The 26,776-nt window shown below is 39.6% G+C and overlaps 1 protein-coding gene across 6 annotated transcripts in view; it reads right to left on the bottom strand.

The window, feature by feature from the left end:
- adcy5 (adenylate cyclase 5) overlaps positions 1-14,033 on the bottom strand; it is a 211,104-nt gene extending 197,071 nt beyond the window's left edge. For 2 of the 6 annotated variants that reach the window (XM_051958888.1, XM_051958887.1), the window contains exon 1: positions 11,960-14,025. In XM_051958888.1, the coding sequence (XP_051814848.1) occupies positions 11,960-12,895 (936 nt within the window). In that variant the 5' untranslated portion in view covers positions 12,896-14,025. Of the gene's footprint in view, positions 1-11,959 lie in introns of all 6 variants that reach the window. The other 4 variants (XM_051958891.1, XM_051958890.1, XM_051958889.1 and 1 more) reach the window with 4 other exon arrangements.
- Between the last annotated feature and the right edge of the window lie 12,743 nt (positions 14,034-26,776).

The following is a 26,776-nucleotide window of genomic DNA, read 5'->3' as shown; positions in this document are numbered from 1 at the left end:
ACTGGAGGACATGAAGCACTTTTTGGCATTGAGGCAGTTCCCTGTATCACCATGCTGGTGGTAACAACTCATACACCAAAGAAAGGGTGTGAGCCATCACCAAGGATTTCCCCTACTTTCCTCACCACTTGACTCAGTATGAGAAATTATTGTGGTTTTGGTTAAGAGCAAAACAAATATTAATTGGTGGTCTGAGACTCCTGCACGAAAGCCAGACATACACACCCATCCATGGTCCCGACCTCCACTCTTTCTATAAGTCTGACTGCAAAAAGACCAAACTGCTTCCTGGACTTATGCAGTGTGAGTGTAACTGTCAGTAACACGGGGCTGAATGAGAACATCTGCTGGAATACAATATTAATCAGAATCAGAAGAAAGTTTGTCTTTGGGGCATTTGGTGTTTCTGCCACTGTGAACATGATTAGAGGTTCTGCTTAATATGTTTTCTTTTATTCTACATTGAGGCAAATTTTCTCCAGATTTGTCCTTTGGTTTGATTTCAGGCAGTTCAGTGCAATACAGAAGGGGGAAAAAACACTGCAGACAACATAAAAACAAAGTTTGAGTCATGAGGGATGTCATGATATTTCTATTAAATTAGAGTTTGTTGCTATTTTCTTTGTATTATTATCACTGATGCCATTATTGCTTATGCTATTTCACATAACACTTACCAATCAACACTGGATGTTTGGAAGATGGACTGACTACATGTTGCATCAATTCTGAGTTGCTGTTTTTTTTCCATCATATACATATAAAGACTGAAAACATAATGAGATTTTCTGCCCAGTATATTCTCTTTCTTCTACATTGAGACAAATTATTTCCAGATTTGTCCTTTGGTTTGATCTCTTCAGTACAGTATATGTAGTACAACAGTACAACACAGAAGTTAAAAAAAAACCACTGCAAATACAAAACTAAGTTTGTGTCATGAGGGATGTCATGATTTTTCTGTTAAATTAGCATGTGCTGCTGTTTTCTTTGTATCATTGTTAACATCACTGATGCAGTTACTGCTCACGGTATTTCACGTTAGACTGCAACACTGGAAGATAAACTGAGCACAAGTAGAATCACAACTGTGTCTTTTTTATATATCATACTCAGAAACAAAGAGAATTTTTTATATATTAAAATATGATTAGATAACATATTTTAAGATGAACACTGGAACATTTGGGGCTGTATGAATGGATGTAGGGAAGCAAAACAGTGCACAGGGGCAAGAATGAAAACATGATCAGAGGTTCTGCTTAATATGCTTTTTGCCCACTACAATCCGGGTGAATTTTCTTCAGATTGATCCTCTAGTTTGATCTCTGCCATGGTTTGAGAGGTAAATGCAATGCAGGCAGAAAAAAAAAAACATAAAAACACATTTTGAGTCATGAGGGATGTCATGATTTTTCTGTTAAGTCAAAGTTTGCTGCTGTTTTTATTTTTTCTTATTATCACTGTTCACACTGTTTCACATAACAGTAACCAACACTGGATGTTTAGAAGACTGACCGAGCACAAATTGCATCATTAATGTGTAATTAAAAATAAATAAAGTCATATACAGGAACAGCGATAAAATCATCAGTAGCATCACTGTTATGTTCTGTTTTTAAGTAGTATACACTAACAAAGAGAAAAACATATCTGTGTAAAGACTGAAAATATGATTAGAGGTTTTTGCTTAACTTGCTTTTGTCGGCACTGAGGTTAATTTTCTCCACAATGATCCTTTGGTTTAATCTTTGACGGTTCAGTACATTGTAGAAGAGTGAAAAAAACACTGCAAAATACACACAAACTAAATTTGAGTCAGGAGGGATGTCATGATTTTTCTGTTAAGTTGGAGTTCGTTGCTCTTTTCTGTTTCTTATCACTGATGTTTCCACTGATCACACTATTTAACGTGGCATCAACCAATACTGGATGCTTGCAAGACAAAACTGAGAATAAATTGCATCACTAATGTGTAATTTAAAGAAAAATCCTATACAGGAACTGAGACAAAATCATTTTGTTTTGTAGAAAGGCTGAAATTCGAGAAATTGGACAACCAGAGTTTCTGCTTAATGTATATTTTGTACTCCACTTGTGAAATTTCTTCAGATTTATCATTTGGTTTGATGTCTGTGATGCTTTATGATTAAACAGAATGCAGAAGGAAGAAAAAAAACAATAAAAAGAGAAAAACTGGATGTCTGGCACGAGTTGCATCACAATAGTTTTATTTTTTATATATCATATTCAACAAAGAAAAATCTATTTGCATAAAAACTGAAAATATGATTAGAGGTTCTGCTGAATATGTTTTTTTTTTCTTCAGCTACAGTACTGATCCTTTGGTTTGATCTCTGGCAGTTTAGTGCAATGCAGAAGAATAAAAAACACTGCAACACACAAAAAATAAGTCATGAGGGATGTCATGATTTTTCTGTTAAATTAGAATTTGCTGCAGTTTTCTTTTTCTTATTATCCACTGATCACACTATTTCACGCAACACTTACCAACACTGAAGATAAAGTGAGCAAGGAGCAACATTATAGTGTCATTTTTAAAATCATACTCAGGAACAGTGAGGAAAAAAAATATGCCTTTTTGTATAAGACTGAAAATATCATTAGAAGTACTGCAAAATACATTTTCCTTCTTCTACATTGAAGCAAATTTTCTGCAGATCGATCCTTTGGTTTGATCTCTGGTGTAATGCAGAAGAAGAAAAAAAACACGGCAAAAGACAAACTAAATTTGAGCCCCGAGGGATGTTATGATTTTTCTGTTAAGTTAGAGTTTGCTGCTGTTTTCTTTTTCTTTCTTTTTCAGGAACAAAGACAAAAAACATCATTTTTTTATGAAGAGTTGAAATATGATTAGAGGTTCTGCTTAATATGTTTTTCATCCAGTGTATGATCTGGCAGTTAAGTCCAGTGCAGAGTCATGAGGGATGTCATGATTTTTTTGTTAACTTTTCTGCTGTTTTCTTTTTATCACTGATGTTGCTACTGCTGATGCTATAAAGACTAACCAACACTGGATGTTTGGAAGATGGACTGAGAAGAAGTTTCATCACTACTGTTATTGTTCTATTCATTTACAGGAAAAAACATCCTTTCTGTATAAAATGATGAGTACCATGTGTAGGAACATTTGGGCCTGTATCTGGGGATTAAGGTAAACAAAACGGTGCACAGGGACCATGATAGAAGCTTTCTACAGAAGCTGTGCATCCCAGGTTGACCCAGTGCACACAATGATGTCTGCGGCTGCCAGTAAAAATACACAGGTGCTCCCAGGAAAGCACTGAGAGAAGTTGGTGTTTGTGAAATAGAATCTGTTGCTAAGTTACGGGAGTACTGAGCACCGTTTTGTGGACTCACAAGAGAATGCGTCAGCAGTGGTCTCTAGAAGCTACTCTGGTCTGCCCTGCATCAATGTGTGGTTCAAATAAAATCTCCCAAACAGCAGCATCCTCTTTCCTCAGCCTCTGCACAATCTAAAACACAATATAATCGAGCAAACAGCTGAAACCATACATGTGGATGTTGTCTCAGGGGACGACAGACAAAGCAGTGAAGCTTATGATGTGAAAGCTGATGTGTAGATTCTGATTTAGACGGTTTCCCCCGAGGACCACTTCTATCTCATCGGCCTGCAGCTCATTCTGAGAGAGGAAAGCGGTTAAAAGCCCGTCCACAGGGGTCGAGTCTCACAGGGAAATTAAAAGCATGTCCAGAAACAAGTCAGGGATGAGTGTAACAACAGCCAGGTAAAGAGGAGGAGAGATGATGCAGACATCTGTTTTGAATTTCCACACACTGCAAGCAACAGGCAATTAAATTAGACAGGCAGAAAACCCTGTTACCACTGGAATCCTGCCAACTGGGACTGGTCTGCTTACATGCCCTCCTCAGTGAATATGGAGAGGGAGGGCAGAGAAGAATGGAAACAAAGTCTTTCAACCCCACAGTCCCAGAAACAAGCTCAGGAAACAAACCCAGGAAGTAACTTATCTCAAGAATGGTGCAGACAAGTTAAAGCAGTACCAGATCAGATGGGAAATAATTCTTCTACAACACAGTCAGAAGTGATTTGTAGAGGTGATGTAAGAAGTAATGTTTTATGCCTTTTGTGGCTCCAGAGGGAGCTGTGTGAAGTCTAATAAATCACCCGAAGTGGCGTCGGCTAGGACGGCTGGGACGAAAAAACTGCACGTTTTAAAAATGGAAAAAAAACTTGAAGGAGCGTAATTAGACAGAAATGAGCTCATTGAACGTCTGTGGCCTGTTTCACTTCTCTGTGGGAGGTGATCGGCTCAAGGCTACATTAGTTACTACTAAGGCAATACATCCCAATCTCTGACCAAACTGTGGGTAGCCAAGCTGCAATGGTGGGTAATGGTGGCACCAAGATTTTGACAAGGAGTAAGTGAAAAGTACTGCTCCACCTATTTTAACACTTCTTTAAAAAAAAATCTTGCAATCATAAATCCAACAATTAATACCAATCCCTAACACTGACAGCAGCACCAACCACTGTCCTGTGGACAAAGATTTTTGAGGAAACTAAAACTGGAAGTATAAATGATGAGTTGCAAGTTAGAAGCCACCAAGATATGTTTTAAAACTGGGATGAACTTGTGTGAAAAGGTCAAAGATTTTTAATTGTCCAATCTAAACCTTCACTTTATGCTTGTAAAAAGCAAAAAGTGGACTGATTTAAAATTAACTGACATCCTCTTTGAAGTAGTAGCAGTCTCCTTGCACAGCGACACACTGGTCCCATTGCTCCTGCAACACCTGAAATACTCTGTAGAAGTCTTGTTTTTTAAGTGTGTCAACACCAGGCGTAAACTAACCGTGACGTCACCCGTTGGTTTCAACGCCGAGAAAATGAAGCCCGGATTTTGCTACTTCCTGGTCGCCGTTTTGGATTTTTTGGAGCCAGTGACATAAAAAGCGTCATCAAACAGGCTGGACCGGAGAGCAACTAGGGGCAGGATTGGCTGAAGACTCTCTTATCCCGCCCACATTTTATCGCAGAGGCTTCTGTTGCTGTCTATCAAGTATAGCCACGCCCCCTGGCTCCGCCAACTTTAACGATTTATTTAAAATTCAGTATTGATTTATTTTAAGATCGGCCACCTGATCTCTCATTTTGACCATGAAAACTAACGGGAAAAAAAATCCTGAGCTGTAGAAAATCAGCCTATCAAATTTTATTTTTTCCAAAAATGAATTGGGGGGGTCTATGGAGCAAAAGCTTTTTGGAGCCAACCCTAGCAGACGGCGTGATATTGCAAGTTTTTGACACTTCCGGGTGGGTTTCAAATTTGGAGCCAGATGCTACGTCCATCTTTATATACAGTCTATGGTCAACACCATCTGCAATGCATGCTGGATCTCGTGTACTAAATAAAACAGTGACACTTTAACTTGTAGAAGAGAAAGAAGTTGCAAAGAGTTGATCAGGTGGTGAAAGCCAAAAAACTTTTCAAAGCTTTCATTGAATTTGCAAAGTTCCACAAAGGCACACCAGTGTGGAGTGAGAAAAACATGTGCAACACCAGGGGATCAATGTGTGTAAAGGCTGTCTAAGCTACACATACATGGTGCAATCAAAACTTTTGCACTTATAAAAAGCAAAAATCTGACTGATTTAAATTTAACTGATATCCTCTTTGAAGTGGTCGCCTCATGCAGTGACACACTGCTCCTGCAACACTTGGAACACTCGCTCAAAGTCCGGTTCTGTAAGCATAAAAAAAAAAAAAACATCTATGACACATGCTAGATCCTCTGTCCCATGTCAGAATAGTGACACTTCAACTTGAATTTCATTTTGTGGGCGAGTAAGAAGTCTTAGGGAGCTAAATCTGGGTAGTCGGACATGTGGTGGGGCCCAAAAAAAAAAAACTTCTCAAAGATTGAAAAACTGAATTTGCAAATGCACACCAGCCACCAGGTGATCAATATGAGTGTTAACATCAAAGATTTTTATTTGTCTAAGCTACATAAACAAGGTGCAATCAAAACATTTAGTGTGCCGTGGTAAAAAGCAAAAATTGGACTGATCTAAATTTAAATTTAGCGATACACTGCTCCCATTGCTCTGGCAACACTTTGAATAATCCCTGGTAGGTCCATTCCTGAAGTGTGTCAAAAACCCTCTGTGATGCACTTCAACTAGAATTTCATTTTGTGGGGGAGGAAAAAGTTGCAAGGAGCTAAATCTGGAGAGAGGAATCGGCTTGTATGGAAAAGGTCAAAGATTTCTACAAAGTGCAATGAAAAAGTTCAGTTAAGAAGCAAAAACTGTACCAATTTAAATTTCGCCAACATATACTGTAGCAACATGTACTGCTCCTGGTGCTCCTGCAACACTTGAAATACTCCCAAAAAGTCCAATTCTGTGAGTGTCTGCAATGCATGCTGGCTGTCCTGCATTACATCAAAACAGCGACACTTCAACTTGAAATTTCATTCAAGAGGAGGAAGTTTGAAGGGGCCAAAACTTTTCAATGACCGAACCACTGATTTAATTTGCAAATGAACACCTGCATGTGGTGACAAAATTGTGTGCAAAACTCGTCCTGATGCTGATCACCTAACATCACACAGAATCCTGACTCTGAAAAGTTACTGTTCGCATCTGTTGCGTGTGCATGACGGTGCCACCATTCATTTGTACATAACAAGGACATAGTCAGCAGTTAGTTCCTGCATTACAATAAAACATAGACTTTAAAATACACACAGCTGTTCTCTTTAACCAAATTACATACAAAGTTTACAAAAATTTCAGATTTCAACCAAATTCAACCTCTTGGGTTCCTGGAACACTTCCAATGGACAAAAACAGCCTTCTATGTCCTAACAAGATTTATCTGCTCACCCACATCAAACCAGTTACATTATGCTGTAAGGTTGCTTCCTCTTCAGGTTTCAGTCCTGAACTTATCAAAAGTACCGCAACACACATCCATCCAGTGCTATTATCTGGCCTGAGTATGAAGAGCACTATTTTCAAGCCACATTAACACACCACAATCCAGTGGAGAGCTGTCCTGTGGATGCTCTGAAATGCTTGAAGGTTCAAAGTCAAAGTGTAAAAATCATCCGAATTTTGCACTGTTTTCCGGTACACGCCAATATGATCAAGAGCATGGGGAAAATAAAAATGTTGTGGTTGACTGATTCAAAGACTTAAAGAAACCCAATACATCCCTGGGAGAACCTGTACAAGAAACGGCAATATCATGGGATCTTACACAAACAGCAGTTGTCTAACTCAGCAACAAGCCGGGTCCTATGTAAACAGGGGAGACGAGATATGCTAAAAACAACAGCGGAGTGAGGAAAGAACAACAAATACATCAGCTCGTTCCCACACACTCGCATCAGCACATCAAATGACAATGTAGCTTTTGCAGAAAATATAAACAGATGCGGGGTCACATGCCATTCACGCAAAAGAAAAACCAAACTATCAGTCCGGCTTTTTGGTTATATAACCAAACATTAAATTCCAAAGAGAAACAAAAGGGATGAAGGATTCTACGTCCTCTTCCGGTGTTTGACACATTCTTTGCACATTTTCACTCCTGATGTACTTGCAAGATGACTAAAGGAATTGACATGTTACAAGGCTGTTCCTGCAACATCAGTGTTTTTAAAATGGTGTTCAGATAAAATATTCTCTTTTAAAAGTCGGATGCACTGCTGATGACCAAAGATATAATATAGGACATTTGCTTCTTTAAATTTCTAGAGAAAATAGCTAAATAGCTCATATTCAACAGCTTCAGACATATATTTACTTACAATTTATGGCCAAAAGTAAGCGGACACCAGAACTTTCCGGAATGTGAAATTGAAATTATGGGCATAATTCTGCGGCTATTCCGCTCCAGTTTCAATGTGTACCACAGGATTTTAGACCCTAACCACCGGTATCTGCACCTATTGAGCCACCAACGATGTGACTGTATTGCATTGTGCTTCATTAACAGCCAACAGATGTAAAACACTGCCCATCTAACCAGTGTGGCTATCCATTTCTCCCTCTTTTCTCGCTCTGCTTTCTGGGTATTGTCACAACAGCATCTCGGAAGTGCACATTTCATTTGCTGCATGCAGCCAAATAAGTTCCTCTTCTTTCTTCATTGGACTTCTCCTAAATCTGAATTCAGACAAAGAATGTTGTGATGATTTTTCTGCCAATAGATCACAACTTATGCTATACAGATCCAAAATACATACAAAACTGTGTAAGTTTCTCTTCCATGGCCACACTGACTACATATGAAATTGTGCACTTCATAGCTTTGTTGACAAACATAAAAATACCAGTAACTTTTTTCAGGGCTTATGCTGATCAGGGGTAATCAAGGAGAAGGAACTGGTATTTATTTGCAGCAAATCTGAAAATCATGGGGTAAAAATTTTGAATAACAAAACACAGCTCTGAACTTTATTTGAAGTTGTTGCATGTTTATACTAAAAAAAAAATAACTTTTCAATGTTGTTCCTGAGTGCTGACAGGCTAATGCTAAAGAGAGTGCTATGGGTGAGAGACTGCCACATATGGAGACAAAAGCAGCTTCATCAGAGCCAGTGGAGAACATTTGCAATTAATTTATTTCATTGACAATCAGCAAAGAAAAATTACAATACCAACAATATGAAAAATGCTAAGTATCAATTGACTGATTCAAGATTCATAATTTCTTAACAGCTTCAGGTGAACAACCTCAGCAGAGACAACAGAGCTGTAGTTCTCAGTGCAATAAGATGGAGCAGATGTGATGGGTGAAAGCAGATTTATAGTCAACACAAACTGTAGCCAACTGTGAATCAAAATCTTTAAGGAGCTCTCAGGACTTCTGCTTCTTATATGCATGTAATCATTCATATAGAAGAATATCGGTGTTGTGGGAGCAGGTTTGCAGAATAATCTCTTTTTTTCAATGTGTAACTGAAAAGGACAGTCTTTCAGTAACCTTAATTTAGTTTTTTCACTCCCAAGAAACTCCACCATCATCACACAAGCAGTTAATCACACTTTGTCCTTACAGGGCATCAGCGCTGTGGCCAATACATGTAGCTCCATCTTTCAGGAGGTACAAATTTCCTACAGTATAGCCCATGACATGACTTCAGGGCCTAAACACAGATGCAGCAGAGCCATGACAGTGCAGAAATATAAATCCAGCCTCATGTTGGGCGTTAAGTCTGGAATCACACAGGGTCAGTGGTCCAAAATTTCTTCAGACAAAGGGCCTTCCACAAACTGTTGCCACAATCTTGGAGGTGCAAAACAGTCTAAAACATCCCTTTATCACTAAGAAATCCATCATCTGGAGCCACTAACATCCTCAGGAAAAACTACTCAACTAATTTTGGCCAGGGCTGCACAGTGGAGTAGTGGTTATCACTTTCACCTTGCAGCAAGAAGATCCCTGGTTTGAGTCCCAGCCTGGCCCTGGGATCTTTCTGCATGGAGTTTGCATGTTCTCCCTGTGCATGCATGGGTTTTCAACGGGCACTCCGGCTTCCTCCCACAGTCCAAAAATATGCTGAGGTTAATTGATAACTCTAAATTGTCCATAGGTGTGAATGGGAGTGTGATTGTCTGTCTGTATATGTAGACCTGCGACAGACTGGCGACCTGTCCAGGGTGTCCCCTGCCTTTGTCCGAGTCAGCTGGGATAGGCTCCAGCACCCCCCGCGACCCTAGTGAGGATAAAGCGGTGTATAGAGAATGAATGGATGGATAATTTTGGCCATATGGTGCAGTTCATAAGTATTTTCAAGGAGGTCCTGATGCATAAAAGACATTACCAGGCAGCTCTCTCCATACTCACTCTTTGTAAAGGCACCTACTGTATAAGAGCTACACTGTTAAAGAACATGTTTATGGGCAGCACAGGGCCTGATTAACTCAGCAAATTGGGTTAACAGCCAAAACCCTTCAGTGGGATAGAGCAGCTACCATGTTAGAAGCATTATAAACACGGAGAACATGTCAGGGTTAACAACTCCAAGTTGAAGAACTCAGCAGACGATGCAATTAAATGCACCTTTAAATAAAGGTGGAAAATTAAACCCATTTGTGCAAGCACCTTTATTGCAGATAAAGTCCAGCAGCCCTGGAGAAATTTTTGGGCGCAATATTGATGCTGTAAAAATACTACCAGAGGCAATTTGGATGTTATGAGGAACATGAAGGCTCAGCAGCACATTAAAACAATATCCCCTGAAAGCATCGACGGTGAGCTTATTACACGTCCCAATAAAGTTAAACAGATGACCTGAAATAAGTCTTTCGAAAGCCATGAATGTGTTTTTGTTTTGTTTGTTTTTTGCCTCCTGTAAACTAGCTGTGAATTCAAGCATTTAACCAGCACTTTACAGTGGAATAATTAGTGGTAAATATGATATACATCTGTGGTTAGGAATGTGCTGTAAGCTACAGTAAGAGGATGCAAAGTTAAATAAGCTGCATGACGAAGCTGTTGATCGACTGGATACACTTGTAAAAAAAAAAAAAAAGTCAGATAGACATCCTCTGCATTGAAATGCATTCTCAGCAAGTAATTTTGTGGAAGCATTTGTTACAGGATCTCCATAATAAACAATAAATAGACAAAATTCCATCTTAACAGGAGTCATCTGGTTTTTCTTCAGAAATACAATCAATTCTGTGGCAATTACTATTCATTTTGAATGATGGAAGCTCTAAAATGTGTTGCTACACTGAAATATTTCATTTGCAGGTGTGTGTCATGACGTATTTTGACAAACAATGAGATGTTGCAGAAAAATTAAATGGTATACAATTGATTGCATGACAGAAAATCATGTGCTATTTGTTTTTCCAACTTGTGGTCATTATAAAAGTTCCAGATTGCAGTTCTACACATGTAATCAAATTCTTTTCTTATATTATTTCTGTGTATAAATTAAGTCTGCTGGATTTTGTTGAACAAATTGCAATTGTTAAAAAGAAAACATGACTGGTCTGTGTTTAGCACAAGTGCAGCTGGTACTTGTGCTAAACTTACTGCTGTTGGCACACCTGAGGTGCAAACAAACCAGCTGTGGTCTCCATGCCAACCAGCAGGTGCATGTCACAGTCGAAGTGTATCTACAAATCGCAGCCTCAAGTTGTCAATTAAGAGCCTGATGCCACAACAAAGAACTTATGAACAGAAAGCTTTGTTTGTTACATCTCAGTTCCCTCCGGTGTTTCTGTTTCCAAAAAACTTCACTCATTCAGGAGTTTTTAAGACTGGATAAGGCTCTTAAAGCATCGTTTTTACCCGTTTCCCCCCCCAGAATGCACCTCTGGCTCAGGTCAGTTATTTCTCCAGTCATTTAACTCTGATCAGTCTACATGCTGTTTGGTTAGCACAATAAACTTCGTCCAAAAATTACGCTTAAATTCCTTCAAGTAATCCATTTCAGACCACATCTGAAAGTGTTTATACTTTTAAAGGCGTGGTGCAATACTTGAGTACTTGTCATTATAACCTCCTTTTCCTTGTGGCTGCATTACACTGTTTCCCTGATCTCTCTCCAAAACGTTCTTTTCTTTTTTGTGTGTTTTTGTTCGTTTTGATAGAACTGAACAGATGAATCACACACTTTTGGACCTCAAGAGCACAGAAAAGGTGATTCAAGCAGCTGTGGTGCCACTTTCTGGTTTTCTTTCTGCGCAGGCCTCTGCTGGGGGGTTGAGAGCCAATAGATCCACTAATCCAATACAGACCACTCACTTACTAGCATAATCTCACTGCTGTTAACTAATTTCAGCATGTGGGAAAATAAATCGAGTGACAAGAAACTCGAAAGGAAACGCTTCGCTGTGCATTTTTGCGCACCGCGAATGCGTAAAATCCCAAGTTTACGCACATTGGTATGGAACTTTATAAACAAAGTAGGTTCTTCCACGTACCTGTTTCCACAGAAAGCTGTCCATTCCGTTTAACATCCAAGAAATAGCCACGTGGACGGCAGAAAGTATAACTCCAGTGATGACTGCGGCGCGCATCCTGACGGGCAGCAGAGTGTAGATGACATGGATGAAGAACACGGTCCACCAGATCCCCTCCGAGGCACTTCTGGGCTGAACGAGCAGTACTCCGATCACCTGGATCACCAGTACCACCAGGATGACCACATAGCACACCACCCACATATGGTCCTGGTGGAAGCCGTTCCTGTTGCACACCACCATAAGTACGAGCATAAGGAAGATGGCCACGGAAAACACCACAACGAAAGTGACGCTCGGCCCCGCGGTCCCACCGGAGCAGTGAAAGCCCAGCATGACTGTGAAGACCAGCACGAGTACTGCCATGAGCATAGTCAAGCTGCTCTGGTTGAGGCGGAAAAAGTAGCGCTGGTAGAGTCGCTCCAGCTTCTCCGACTGGAATTTCTTGGATTTGAAAATGTGCATGACACTGGTGCAGCAGGCCACCAGAGAAAAGTTAACTTCAGGCATGACCTCCTCCTCGTCGGTCCTCGGCTTGGCTCTGCGCTCTTCTAGACCCAGCTCCACGGACTTGGGTCTCACCTCGCCGTCTGGACGCTTGCTGGATGCGCGGTTGTTGTCTCGGCTCTCCTCGCCATGGTCCTGCCAAGCCGATCTAGACCTGAAGCTGACCCTGCTGACTGCGGTGGAGGTTCGCCCGCCCGGCCGGTTCTCCAGATCATCCTCCTCCCTCCACCGGCTGTTGGTCCGGGTGAGCTTCTTGCGCGGGGATCTGGCCGAGTATGGGCACCCGTTGGCCACAGACTCAGATTCTCCCCAAGCTGATCTGTGTTCGGTCCCTCCCCTCAGCCCGGGCGCACCGACTCCGGGTGGGCTGACACTGTTTGATCTGGACATGTGGAGAGCAGAAGCACAGGGCTGCGCCTGAGGAATTAAACTCTATGGGAAAAGTTTTTGTTCCACTGAGAAATAAAGTCAGGGAACTATTTGGTGCCAAGGATGAGGCACATTAAACATCTTTTATGAACAGAATTTCCCATGTTTTGCGCATGTGAAGCCAGTACAGTTAAATCTCCACTTTTTGAGGCAAATTCTACAATATCTGGAATGGAATAATCCAAAGCAACAACCTCGAGAGAAGCTCTGGGGACAAAAACAATTGAACATGCGCAAAAGTCACGGGGGAGCCAGTTTCGCCACAGGAGGAGGGAACATGAGATCCAGGTGGATTTGACTCTACATCATTGGGCCCAATTAAGCATTACCCGTGGAGAGATTGTTGTAGATGGAATAAAAATCATTACACAACTCAGATAGTCCCCAGAGATCATAGCGCAGCACCATCAATTACGAATCCGTTATACATCTGCTGACATGTTTCCTGTATTTATTGTACCCAGAAAAGACGAAGGTGGATTGAAATACTAAAAAGAAAAAAGGAATCTCATGTTGACAAGTCTTCATGCACCTGTCTCGGCCAAACATTTGAGGCTGGACGGCAGCGGGAGCCTCACGTTTTGACCAAAAAGCATCATCACGAATCCTCTTCACACTTGTGCTGATCGGAGCAGAGAGGAGAAGTCAGCCGCTCCTCCTCCACCTCCTCGTCCACTTCACGCAGCCAGAGAACACAGCCCCTCGGTCCATGGTGTGATCCTGAACTACCGCACCTTTAATTCATCCCTCAATCGATGTCCAACAGCTGTCCATCATTGCTCAAACCCCCAGAGAGCGACCACTGATCTGATTTTCAGCCTCCTCCGCGGCGGTTACGCACAGCAGTAGCAACAGATGCGGCATTTCGTGAAGCGCCTACCCGGTGCAGAAGCGCTCTCCCTCGGCAGCCCCGGACAATCCTCTCGGTGTCTGTTTGGAGCGTGGCATCATAACACATTTACCGCTGATTGCTGCTTTAATGGTCTTTCAACCAAGTGTGCTTCCTGTGGCCCGCCTCTCAAGAGCACCGCCATTGGACAGAGAGAAGGGGTGAGTCACGCCGGGACGCGCGTTCATTGGATGACGCGCTGGTCAATTCGTAACCAAAGAGGCTAGGCGACCCCTGGGCGCTTTCGATGAATGGGCGGGTCCGTGCGCACAGCTGGACACACACACACACACACACACACACACACACACACACACACACACACACACACACACACACACACACACTCACACACACACACACACTCTCTCTCTCTCTCTCTCTCTCTCTCTCTCTCTCCAAAGGGTGAATCTTCCCTCACTGGACCCCTATTTCTCTACTGGTTCCCATTTCCAAACTGAGTACCAGTATTCCAGGACTTTGAGTTTTTGCTGCATTTATTCTCCTCTTCATACAACATCTGTCACTTTGTTAGACAGATATATTTGCTCATTTGTTTACGGAAATCATATTGTATTTTTTGGTTTCTATCATTTTTCTGCCATGTTTGATTTTATTTAATTGCTTATTTGTGAAGATTTTTGTATGTCCACATTTTGTAGATGGTGATGGTTTCTTTACTTTATGATTTGTTGAAGTTTTAACAACTTGTAATGGATTTTTTTTTTTGCTGCATTCTGCTGATTTCTTGTCATTACTCACATCCCCTCATAAATAATATATATACTTTTAATCTACTCATATTTTAAACTGGGTCGCAGTAGTCCAGGACTTTGGGTACTTTACACAATCATTCTCCTCCTTCAACACTATATTTTTAATATTATTTTGTCCAAATTGAAGCTTTACATCCCTCAAAAAAAAAGACATTTTACAACTTACTTTTCTAGACAGATGAATTTGGTCATTTGTTTCACAAAATTATATTTCATTTTTTTTGTTTTTTATTACTTCTCTGCAATGCTTTATTTATTTATCTATCTGTTTGTTTGTTTGTTTGTTTGTTTGTTGTGAAGCATTCTTTACATATTTTGTTTAGGATAAACATTTAGTAAGATGAAGTTAATGACGGTTTCTTAAATTCATGAGTTCTGAAATATTGGAAGCTTGAAATTGAATTTTTTTCTCCATTCTTCTGCATTCATATCATTACTCTCATCCCCATATATATAAAATAACATAAAATAACATCTATGCATACTTTTCTACTTTTGGTCATGTTTTTTTGGATATATTTTACATCTGCCTTTTACACAATCATTCTCCTGTTCCAGCATTATATTTTCTGAATTGTTTTGTCCAAATTATAGCTTTGTCCTTAAAAAGACCTCTTATGCTTTTCTAGATGGATAAATTTGCTCATTTTTAACATAAATTATGTACTATTCTTTTGTTTTCATCAGTTTTCTGCGATGCTTTATTTTGCAGTTTAATTGTGCAGCATTCTCTATAAACATATACATTTTGTCTTGAATAAACATTTTGTTGATATAAAGGTGATGATTTATTCTCAAATTTAATATTTTTTGAAGTTTTAAAATGTTGCATTCTTCTGATTTTTTTTGTTTTTTTTTTTTTTTTGATTACTCACATCCCCTTATTTTTTACTATAATACGTATACTTTTACATCTACTCATGTTTTAAACTGGGTCCTTTGACTTTGGGTCCTTTACACAGTATTTCTTTCACCTTCACCTCAAACCCTAACCCTAACCCTTAAAACTATTTTCTCCAAATTGCTGCTTCAGAACATTCAAAAACACCCTTTAAGGTTCACTTTTCTATACAGATGAATTTGTTCATTTTTAGCATAAATATATTCTTTTGTTTCTATCACTTTTCTACCATGCATGATTTTGCTAGTTAATTGTTAAATCATGATCCCTTCTTTGCATTTGTATAAATTTAGTTTTGGACAAACATTTTATTAGACAGAAAGTTGATGATAGTTTCTCCAATGTATGATTTTTAAAGATTTTTTTTTTAAATGCTGGGAACTTGTAATGTATCTTTTTTTTTTTTTTTTTGCATTCTGCATTTGTTATCATTACTCATATCCCCCTTATAGTATGTAATATAATAGATATACTTGTCTGCATTTTTAAAATCTATTTGTTGTACTGATTAAATTTCTTGTTTGAATGGGAGCAGTTTTAACGTAAGCAGTATCTCCTCAAGGACCAGTGAAGTATTTCTGATTCTTTTCCTGCTTTCCTTTAAGTTGCACGATTGAGTCCAACGTTTCAGTCAACTTGTTGCCCCGCTGCAGGCAAAAACACGGCGTTTGTCCCACTTTAGAGCACGTTGTGTGCTAATGAATGTAAATTGGGAGGCATGTGACCGCAGCCTCCTGTGTTTTTGCTGTGACCGGCTCACCTCCAGCTGAATTTTCTGATGCCCTTTTTGGAATTCATCAGGGGTGAAACATTGTTAGCGGAGAGAACAGGGGATTCTATTCAGTGCTGTCCTTTAAATCAGATACAAAATTATCTCAACTCCAGTAGTGCAACTTATTTTCTCTGCTCGTCTCATGACTGCTTGTTTGTGTGTTCTCTTTTAGTCTTTCTCTCGCACACATCTGACACTGTTTAGTCATGTTTAACGTAGGAAGACAGAGATCTAATCATTGTAAATTCCCCATTTTTGATATTCTAACTGCTCTTTTCCTTGTCTGCTTTTACAGAAGTGCTGTATTTGTGTTTGTCAGTTTGACAACATACAAAATTCATTCAAACTACACTTTTCGTTCCTTTACACTTACTCTACATAGCCAAAAGATAGATAGATAGATAGATAGATAGATAGATAGATAGATAGATAGATAGATAGATAGATAGATAGATAGATAGATAGATAGATAGATAGATGTCTAAAAGAAATGTAAAAAAGAAGCAAAAGCCAATAAAAATACATAAATAAATAAATATATAGTGCTCATTGTCTTATTTTATTAAAGTATAAAAGTTATAAAAGTATGTGTGCACTCAAACTGTACTACTATATGTGAGTGTTAATCGTCTTATTCCAAAACAGTGGACATTAATCTGATGCCATTTAGCAGCAGCAGCCTTTCAGTTTCAGGCTTGATATCAGGTTTTGGAAAACCGGCCAGCAGGATTTGCAAAAGGCCCTTCTCTGATGTTGCTGATAAGACTTGTAGCAAGGCCAGTCAAATTCTTTCACTTCAAACAAAACCATTTCTTTACCGGTCGCACTTTCTGCAGAGTGGCTTTACCAAACTGTTGGCACTAACCTTGAAGAACATTATTGTCTAAAATACATGTCATGACTTTTAGATTTTACTTAACAGGAAGAAAGAAGACAAGCCTAAACCTATAAAACGGCCCCTGACAAAATACGTCTGTAGAGGTGTCCACATACTGTAATGTACATACACCACCACCGTATGAACATCGTCTTAGAATATAAGCACACAAAACGTCTGAAAACAGTTCAAACACTATTAAATGAGCCTTTTTCCATAACAATGGTTTAACATCTGACTATATGTTGGTATTAAAGCTCTAAAATATAATCACTTTTAGGTAACATACAGTACTTTCATAGTACTTCTAGACAGGCAGTGCTGCTTTAACTTGACTAAATAATTAAAGTCTGTCTTCCTCTCTTGCCACTGTTAATCCTGTGCAGCACAGAAGTCACCATATGTATCATAATTCAATTAAATACTGAAAAGACCAATAACTTTTCTCACTCATCTTGCAAGGAGCAGAACCTGAGCTCACAGTGGAATCTAAAATTAAAACTTAATGTAAATTGCTTTTTTATATATACCAATAACATTTATGCAAAACACTTAAGCTATTTTACATATCTTCACAGTCTGGTGGAGAATATATGTGTATATAAATGCTTCCACTCACCAATGTGGACATTAATTAATTTAATATATTAAGTAATTGTATAATCTCTATAGTGAACATGAGCTACAGTTAAGAAGATGCAGATGTCACTGATGAATATCTGTAGAAATCAGCACTGGGTGATTAAATACAGTTCAAATTAAAATATACACATGTAAACAATGTTTCACTGTAATTAAAGTCACACACATTTGCATTTCAGAAAGTCTGATGCTCGTGTTGCCAGAAGATTTATATAGAACACTACTGCCATCATCTGAGTGTGAAATGAACAGTTTATCGTCCTGTACATAAGAAAATAGAGTACGAGACATTCCTAATCTCATCACTGTCCTCTAATTTGCTTCTATTATATAAACTATCGTTATTTAAGGGCCTTTTTTCCTCATAAATCTCCATGCATTTAGTCATCTAAGACCTCTGATCATCACCTTTAACAAAATCTCACCTCATTGTCTGTTTACTGGCCTTTCTGCAGCTGATGCCACATGATCTTCAGTCAGCAGATGAGCTTCAAGTTCAGACTGCAAGTGATTTTAGTTTGTTTGCTTATTGGTAAATAATGTTCTATATTTTGTTCATGATAGTTTTTTTAAAGGCTGTACCCACAGGAATATGAAACCTCAAATCTAAAGCAACAAAAAGTCTTTGAAGTACTCACACTGAAAAAAGTAAAAACAAAAAACAAAAAAACAAACAAACAGTGAAAATCAGGCAGCAAGGACAACAGAAAAAATATGAAAAACAATGGAATACTATAACATTCGAAAACAGTAAATAAATAAATACACAGTAAGAGGAATGACAAATATTTGTAAAATAATGAGCTGTACTAAATATAGTTTCACCTGTATTTCTTTTCTATTACATATTATTTAGCATTCTTCAATTGTAGATTAAAACATTTTTTCTGTGATTTTTCTATGTTTAATTTAACAAAACTGGTGAAATCTGTAAAGTAGTTTTGTTGTTGTTGTTGTTTTCTTTTTTCTTTAATCATTTTCCAGTTTTTAATATGTTTATTTTTATGTTAAATAACAGTGACTATCTGTAAAATAATTCGATTTTTATTTTTATTTATTTTTGTTTTGTTGATTTGAATATAGCAACAAAAAATAGGGTAATTTTACATGTAAACATTATAAAAGAATAAATTCCCAATTCTGACCTGATTTTATGGTTAATTAGTACAATAAATAAGTAAATAACATTTAAAAATTATGTTATTTTACTAGATATCATTTGTAATTTAACAAAGCAGGAAAAATCTTTAAAATAAATATAAATTGTTCAAGAAAGCACCGATAATGATAATGATAATGATAATTTCTAACAGTGCAGAAAAAAATGACAAATTGAGAAATTCAGTCTGCTTATGAGTTTTCTTTATACAATTGAAACCTCAGGCACCATAATAATATAAAATATGCGGCTCATTATGAAAATCCCACCTGGAGCAGCAGAAAATGATCCACTGATACATTTACTTATTATGTGTGTTGGTCGGATGTTTAACTGAACATCGTGACAAACACATAAACGCTCAGACACTCACTGCATTTGTGATGAATTCATTGAAGCTGCAGAACAATGAACGAGAGGTGAACGTTACGACACCTGCATGATGAAGACAATGAAGAACCAGAGCAGCCTGAAATAAAACACAGAATGAAACGCAGGAGGGAAATTCAGTCTGCATCAGAGCAGCTTTATTCTCTCCTTCATAAAAAGGAGAAAATGACGAGGCTTGCAGTGCCGTGTGTGAGTCATCCTGTTGGGGAGCAATTTTTACAGCCAAACACACACACACAAACACACACACACACACACACACACACAAGCCATGGACAATCTGCTATTGTGCTCAATAAATGAATAAATGGGACTCACGATCAATCACTAATGTATCTTAGATGATGTATTTTGTTTGAGTCACAGCTTGAGCCTGTGCCTGACACACTTCTTCAAAAAGTGTTGTGTAACAAAGAATCATATAGACTATCATGAGGTATATTTAGTCAATTTCTAGTTGTCACTAACGTTTTTTAATTGGGTCGCAATGAAAATTTAGCCAATTTATACCATTTTATAGGCACAATTTTATTTTATCTATTTTATATTTTGTCCATATATCTATATATTCATATATTAATGTGTTCACAGTCCATACTGTTGTGTATTGTTTATACTGTAACATACTGTACATACCATACTACAGATTGAACTTTGTTGCCTCTTTTGCACCTCTGGTTCGATGCTAAACTGCAGTTCAGTGTCTTATGGGCTATGGCAGCTTGTGTAAACAATATTTATCACAAGGCTGTTGATTAAAAAAGTTTTTTTTTTTTTTTTAAAAAGACATTTAACTCATATAATTAAGTTTTTGGGTTCTATGTTTGTTATGGTTTTGTTTTCTAATGTTGTTTGGCAAAATCACCTCTCGTGTGTTTCTGTTTGTCTATGTATACTTGCACTTGTAGTTGGCAGTTTGTCTGTTTAGCTGCCTGTGTTTCCCATGAGTTCTTTCCAATTGTGTTTTCTGTATTTCTCTTTGTAGAAAAACCCCCATATTCATAAAGTGACTAAATATATTTTGCTTTCAGCACTAAAACTCTAATACTGTATTGTACTGTGTAGTCCTATATTGTAAGATCAACTCCTGTGTAATTGTATTTGTCTGAGTATACATACTATATCCCTTTTTAGTTATTTACTTTGTGTGTTCGATGCGTGGGCTTCCTGCCTTTGTGTGTTTTCCTACCTTTTTAATTGCTGATCTGTCTTGGCTGTTATATCTCCTAGTCAGCCCCTGTGTATGTATATCAAGTCAGTCTTGAATTTCAAAGGACTCCTATAACTCTGAAGTTTCTGTGACAGAATCATGCATCTTGGCTTCTTTAATAGATTATTATTTATCTTCTGGAAACATGGCAAAATATGCTGGGTCAGAAATATACATACAGCAATGCTAAGATTTAGTTTAATGTCCTTTGGTCATTTTCACCTTAACTAGGTGCTCTTGGTAGCCATCTCCAAGCTGTCTATGTAAACCTTTATTCATAACTGTAGATGTATTCTTCTTTTTTCTTGTGATAGATAGGTAGATAGGTAGATAGATAGATAGATAGATAGATAGATAGATAGATAGATAGATAGATAGATAGATAGATAGATAGATAGATAGATAGATAGATAGATAGATAGATAGATAGATAGATAGATAGATAGATAGATAGATAGATAGATAGATAGATAAAACCTTTGTTATCCCACAGCAGGGAAATTTACAGGGTACAGCAGCAAATAGAACATTTGAATCAAAAAAAGAGTGCAGCACACAATGCACACAGTGAAAATAAATATTTTCTTCTTCAGAAGAAAAGAAAGCAGTATTTACAGCAAAGTTTTTATGAAATTACACAGCATCATTATTTACATTTTTATTGCACAGTTTGTAAGTGGGTGAACTGAACTACTGGGAGCAGGCTTGATTGTAAAGTCTGACTGCAGCAGGAAGGAAAGACCTGCGGTATCTCTCCTTCAGACACCGCGGGTGAAGCAGTCTGTCACTGAAGGAGCTGCCCAGTGATCTTACTGTTTCCTGCAGGGGGTGGGAGGTGTCCTCCATGATAGACAACAGCTTTGTCATCATCCTCCTGTCTCCCACCACCTCCACAGGATCAAGGGGGCAGCCTAGGACAGAACTGGCTTTCTTTACCAGTTTGTTTAGTCTCTTCCTGTCTGCAGCCATGCTGCTGCTGCTCCAGCAGACCACTCCATACATGATAGCTGATGCCACCACAGAGTCATAAAAGGTCTTCAGAAGGGCTCCCTGCACCCCGAAGGACCTCAGTTTTCTGAGTAGGTGGAGTCTGCTCTGACCTTTCTTGTTAAGTGTGCTGGTGTTAGTAGTCCAGTCCAAGTGAACACCCAGGTACCTGTAGGAGTCCACAATCTCAATGTCCGTTCCTTGGATGTTCACTGGTGTAGGAGAGGTGCGTCTGTTCCTGCTAAAGTCCACCATCAGTTACTTGGTTTTCACCACATTGATCTGGAGGCAGTTCAGCAGGCACCAGTCCACAAAGTCCTGGTTAAGTTCTCTGTACTCCTCCTCATCTCCGTCCATGATGAGGCCCACGATGGTCACTGCATCATCAACCCCGATGGTGGGCTGGTAGGCAAACTGCAGCAGGTCCAATGATGAGCTCACCAGGGGTCGCAGATGGCAGAGGACCAACCTCTCCAAGGTCTTCATCAGGTGGGATGTTAGTGCCACCGGCCTGTAGTGGTTGAGGTCCTTGGGGTGCGATATCTTCAGCACCGGTACCACGCAGGACGTCTTTCACAGCTGTGGTACTCTCCCCAGCTTCAAGCTCAAGTTGAAAATATGTTCCACAATGTTGCTCAGCTGATCTGCACAGGACTTGAGGAGCCTGGAGCTGATGCCATCTGGACCCGTAGCCTTCCTGATCTTTAGTCTGCTCAGTTCTCTCTTCACCCAAGATGTTGATAGGGACAAGCAGCGGCAGGGGGCTGTTTGCTGGTTGTGTGTGGGGCCCTGTGGAGGAGGGGGAGGAGAACTGTGGTGGAGCTGTAAGGAGGGGGGATGCAGCGGGGGTGGTACAGTCAGCAGGGGGTGCAGACAGATGCAGTGGTGGCTGCTGCAGGATGGAGTGGTCCGGGGGAGGGGTGGCTGACTGTTCAAACCTGTTAAAGAAGGTGTTCAGATCATTCACCCACTCCTGGTCCCGTTAGTTTGTCTGTTTACCTGCCTAATTTCTTCCTTTGTTCTTCTGACTTGCACAGTTTTTTTTAACCAGCTTTGTGTTGCTTGGGTTCTTTCTTCAGTTTGTACAACATTCTTTGTTGCTTTTTGGATTTCTGGCTAATCTTTGTCTGTCGCCTATGGTTTTTGGAATTTTTTTTAGGCTTTTCTGGTTTTTAATCACCTTCAGTAATTAAAACTTGGCTTTTGCTTTTGTAACTTGTCCACTGTGTTTTGTATTTTAGCCCTACGTCCCATATAGCATATTTTAGACTTGAGACAAAACTCTTTTATCATTTATTTGTGATCATATTCACAATGGCTGTATATCAATTCAAATAGCTGGATGTAGCCTTTACTGTTGCAAACAGCTGCTAAAAGACTTTAATAAAACAGATTTACATGCAAATTCTGCTTGTTAGGGCTGGATTGGGGGGAAAAAACCTCCCTGACCAGCCCAAAACATTCTATCACATTCAATTTTTTTGGACTCCCTTTCATATGTACACCAACTGTGTAATGAGAAAAGGTGACTGAAAGAAGATAAAGAGAGGAGAAAACATGACATCCATCCATCCTCTATACACCGCTTTATCCTCATTAGGGTCGCGGGGGGTGCTGGAGCCTATCCCAGCTGACTCGGGCGAAGGCAGGGGACACCCAGGACAGGTCTCCAGTCTGTCGCAGGGCTACACACTCGCATTCACACCTACGGGCAATTTAGAGTACTCAATTAACCTCAGCATATTTTTGGACGTGGGAGGAACCCGGAGTGCCCGGAGAAAACCCACGCATGCACAGGGAGAACATGCAAACTCCATGCAGAAAGATCCCAGGCCCACCCCGGGATTCGAACCAGGAATCTTCTTGCTACAAGACGAAAGTGCTAACCACTACCCCACTGAGCAGCCCGAAAACATGACATATACCTTTTAAAAAAGTGGAATTGTGATCCTGTAATCTGTATTGGAGTGAACTTAAAAACAACCAATGTTATCCTGCGAGATAGATAGGTAGAGAGAGAGAGAGAGAGAGAGAGAGAGAGGGGAAATACACATGATAAGTTATTGATCAGATGATTAATGTTGAATAAATTATAAACTCATAATATCAAAATGACAACTGTGAGCTTCTTGCATGATTCCTTAATAAATCAAGTGAGGGCATCCTGTAAATGTGAGAGAGAAATGGCTGATTGGATGATCAGCGTCTTGCAGATATAAAAGGAGCATTGCATAAACTGTTAAGTCACACTAAAGCTGGCGTCCAAACATGTTTATTTCCAGGTCCTGAGAGACCACTGCTCACCCTACAGCTTGATAAATAAGTGAAAAAAAGGCCCACAAGGCATGTCGGCCCACCAGAAAGTACTGATCAGCCAGATGGCCGGTTCAGCTCTGCATTCTGTTAAAACACTCGTATATATTCTTTTTTTAAAATCAGAAATACCTTTTTTTTTCTTCTACAGAAAGTCTTTTACAAACTGGAGCTGGAACTGTAGGTTCCAGCATATTTGAGCTTCAGTAAAAGTCAAGCTATTGCGACTCTCTAGTTAGATTTTGTATGCTCATTAGAAATCAGTTTTTCCTCAGAGCTCAAATATATAGAACTGTCCTTCCCCAATCATTTTAAAGCACAAAAATTTTATTTCTATCAGAGTTACATATATAGAAGTTTTTTTCCTTGGTCTTCATGATGCTCTCTGCACTTTAAACAGAACCCTGAGACTATCACAGAGCAGGTGCATTTATACGGAGACTTGATTACACACAGGTGGATTCTATTTATCATCATCAGTCATTTAGGACAACATTGGATCATTCAGAAATCCTCACTGAACTTCTGGAGTGAGTTTGCTGCACTGAAAGTAAAGGGGCCGAATAATATTGCACACTCCACTTTTCAGTTTTTTATTTGTTAAAAAAGTTTAAAATATCCAATAAATTTCATTCCACTTCACGATTGTGTCCCAATTGTTGTTGATTCTTGACAAAAAATTACAATTTTATATCTTTATGTTTGAAGCCTGAAATGTGGCGAAAGGTTGAAAAGTTCAAGGGGGCCGAATACTTTCACAAGGCACTGTACCTCTCCAAGACACTTCCATACCTCCACAGGTATATCTTCAGGACCAAGTGCCTTTCCACTCTTCATCCTCTTCAATTGCCTGGAAAATCCAGACTGATTTTATTTATGTATTAATATAAATACAAATAAAGGCAGTCTGGCATTGTGATGACAGGAGACGATTTCAAAAAGGAGGGGCTAACGAATGCAGCTTGAACGAGAAAGAACCAATCAGCGTAACACGGATGTGACGCACAAACAAATCGACCTTGTTAGTCCATGTAGTCCAAACAATGGCAAGCAGCCGACAAAGCGTTGCGGTGAATGATTACTGCCGTTTTTGTCACAAAAATCTGCGAATACATGGGGTACTCTCAAGTACAACACTTATTTTTGAAAAGTCTACGCAACAAAAGACTCCTTCCGGACGATTAGCGGTGTTAGGAATAACTTTAAATCGGAGCCAAACCAAGTCGGTGCGTATGTGTAAAAGTTGCTTAAATTTACTCACACGTTTGGAACGGGATTTTCCTCTGTACAAACAATGGCAAGAAACCGAAAGTAACGAGCCATCCACTGCCTCCTCATCGTCGGAAACGTCAAGTGAAAAGAGGCAACGACTAACGCCATCCAAAACGCCAAGAGACCACAAAAAGATTCGCTTTGGCCCCCCTCCTCCTCTTCCAGCGCTGAATCCAGGTGCTGAAGATGACACAGCATTAACTCCTGCCTCCCGTGCTATGATTGGTCGTACCAAACTGTCCCGGGAGAGAAACGCGATTCAATTTGCCCAATACCAAACTGACTCTCCTGTATCTCCGAACATGGAGATAGGAGATTACATGGAGATTCAGTTTGGATTTTCCAAGCTACCTCTTCAATGCCCTCCTCACTTCATCCTTACTAATCTTTGCTACTTCCTGGTCCACAACAGTCACCTCTTCTACTCTTTGTTCTCTCTCATTTTCTTCATTCATCAACTCTTCCCATCTTCCCATCACACTATTGGCACCTGTCAACACTTCCATCCTTATCCTTTATCACCCTAACCTGCTGCACGTCCTTCCCATCTCTGTCTCTCTGCCTTGCCAACCTGTAGAGATCAGTCTCTCCCTCCTTACTGTCCAACCGAGCATACAAGTCACCGTAAGCCCCTTGTTTGGCCTTTGCCACCTCTACTTTCACCTTACGCTGCATCTCCCTGTACTCCTGTCTGCTCTCTTCAGTCCTCTCAGTGTCCCACTTCTTCTTAGCTAACCTCTTTCTCTGGATCCACTCCTGCACCTCCTCATTCCACCACCAAGTCTCCTTATCTCCTTTCCTTCCAGATGACACACCAAGTACTCTCCGACCCGTCTCCCTGATCACATTTGCTGTAGTTGTCCAGTCATCTGGAAGCACCTCCTGGCCATCCAAAGCGTGTCTCAACTCTTTCCTGAAAGTCATTACAACACTCTTCCTTTTTCAGCTTCCACCATTTGGTCCTCTGCTCTGCCTTTGCCCTCTTCATCTTCTTCACCACCAGGGTCATCCTACACACCACCATCCTATGCTATCTGGCTACACTCTCACCTACCACTACTTCGCAGTCACTGGTCTCCTTCAGATTACACCATCTACACAAGATGTAGTCTACCTGTGTGCTCCTCCCTCCACTCTTATAGGTCACCCTATGTTCCTGCCTCTTCTGGAAGAAAGTATTCACTATAGCCATTTCCATCCTTTTTGCAAAGTCAACCACCATCTGTCCTTCTGCATTCCTCTCCTGGATACCAAACCTGCCCATGACCTCCTCATCATCTCTGTTTCCTGCACCAACATGTCCATTGACGTCTGCACCAATGACAACTCTCTCACTTCTAGCGATGCTCTGCATCACTTCATCAAGGTCCATATATATATATATATGTATATATTCCCTTCAAAATAATTAGTTTTGTGCTTGAAGTACAGAACATGCATTACCAGTCAAACGTTTAGATACACTTTTTCATTCAATGTGTGTTCAAACTTTTGACTGATAGTCTATTTAGGACTGCATGTCATAAATGCCATAAACGAGAGTGACAGTGCTGTACATTGCCAGACGTTCTTGAATGTCTTGAATGCACCTCAAGCATTTGCACTCTGGACTTAAAGCTGTTTTACATCAAAGGCCTGGATGAAATCTCAGAAC

The sequence above is a fragment of the Acanthochromis polyacanthus genome, chromosome 14, assembly GCF_021347895.1.
Source record: "Acanthochromis polyacanthus isolate Apoly-LR-REF ecotype Palm Island chromosome 14, KAUST_Apoly_ChrSc, whole genome shotgun sequence".
Taxonomy (NCBI): Eukaryota; Metazoa; Chordata; class Actinopteri; family Pomacentridae; genus Acanthochromis; species Acanthochromis polyacanthus.
This window is presented reverse-complemented; position numbering and strand designations above follow the sequence as displayed.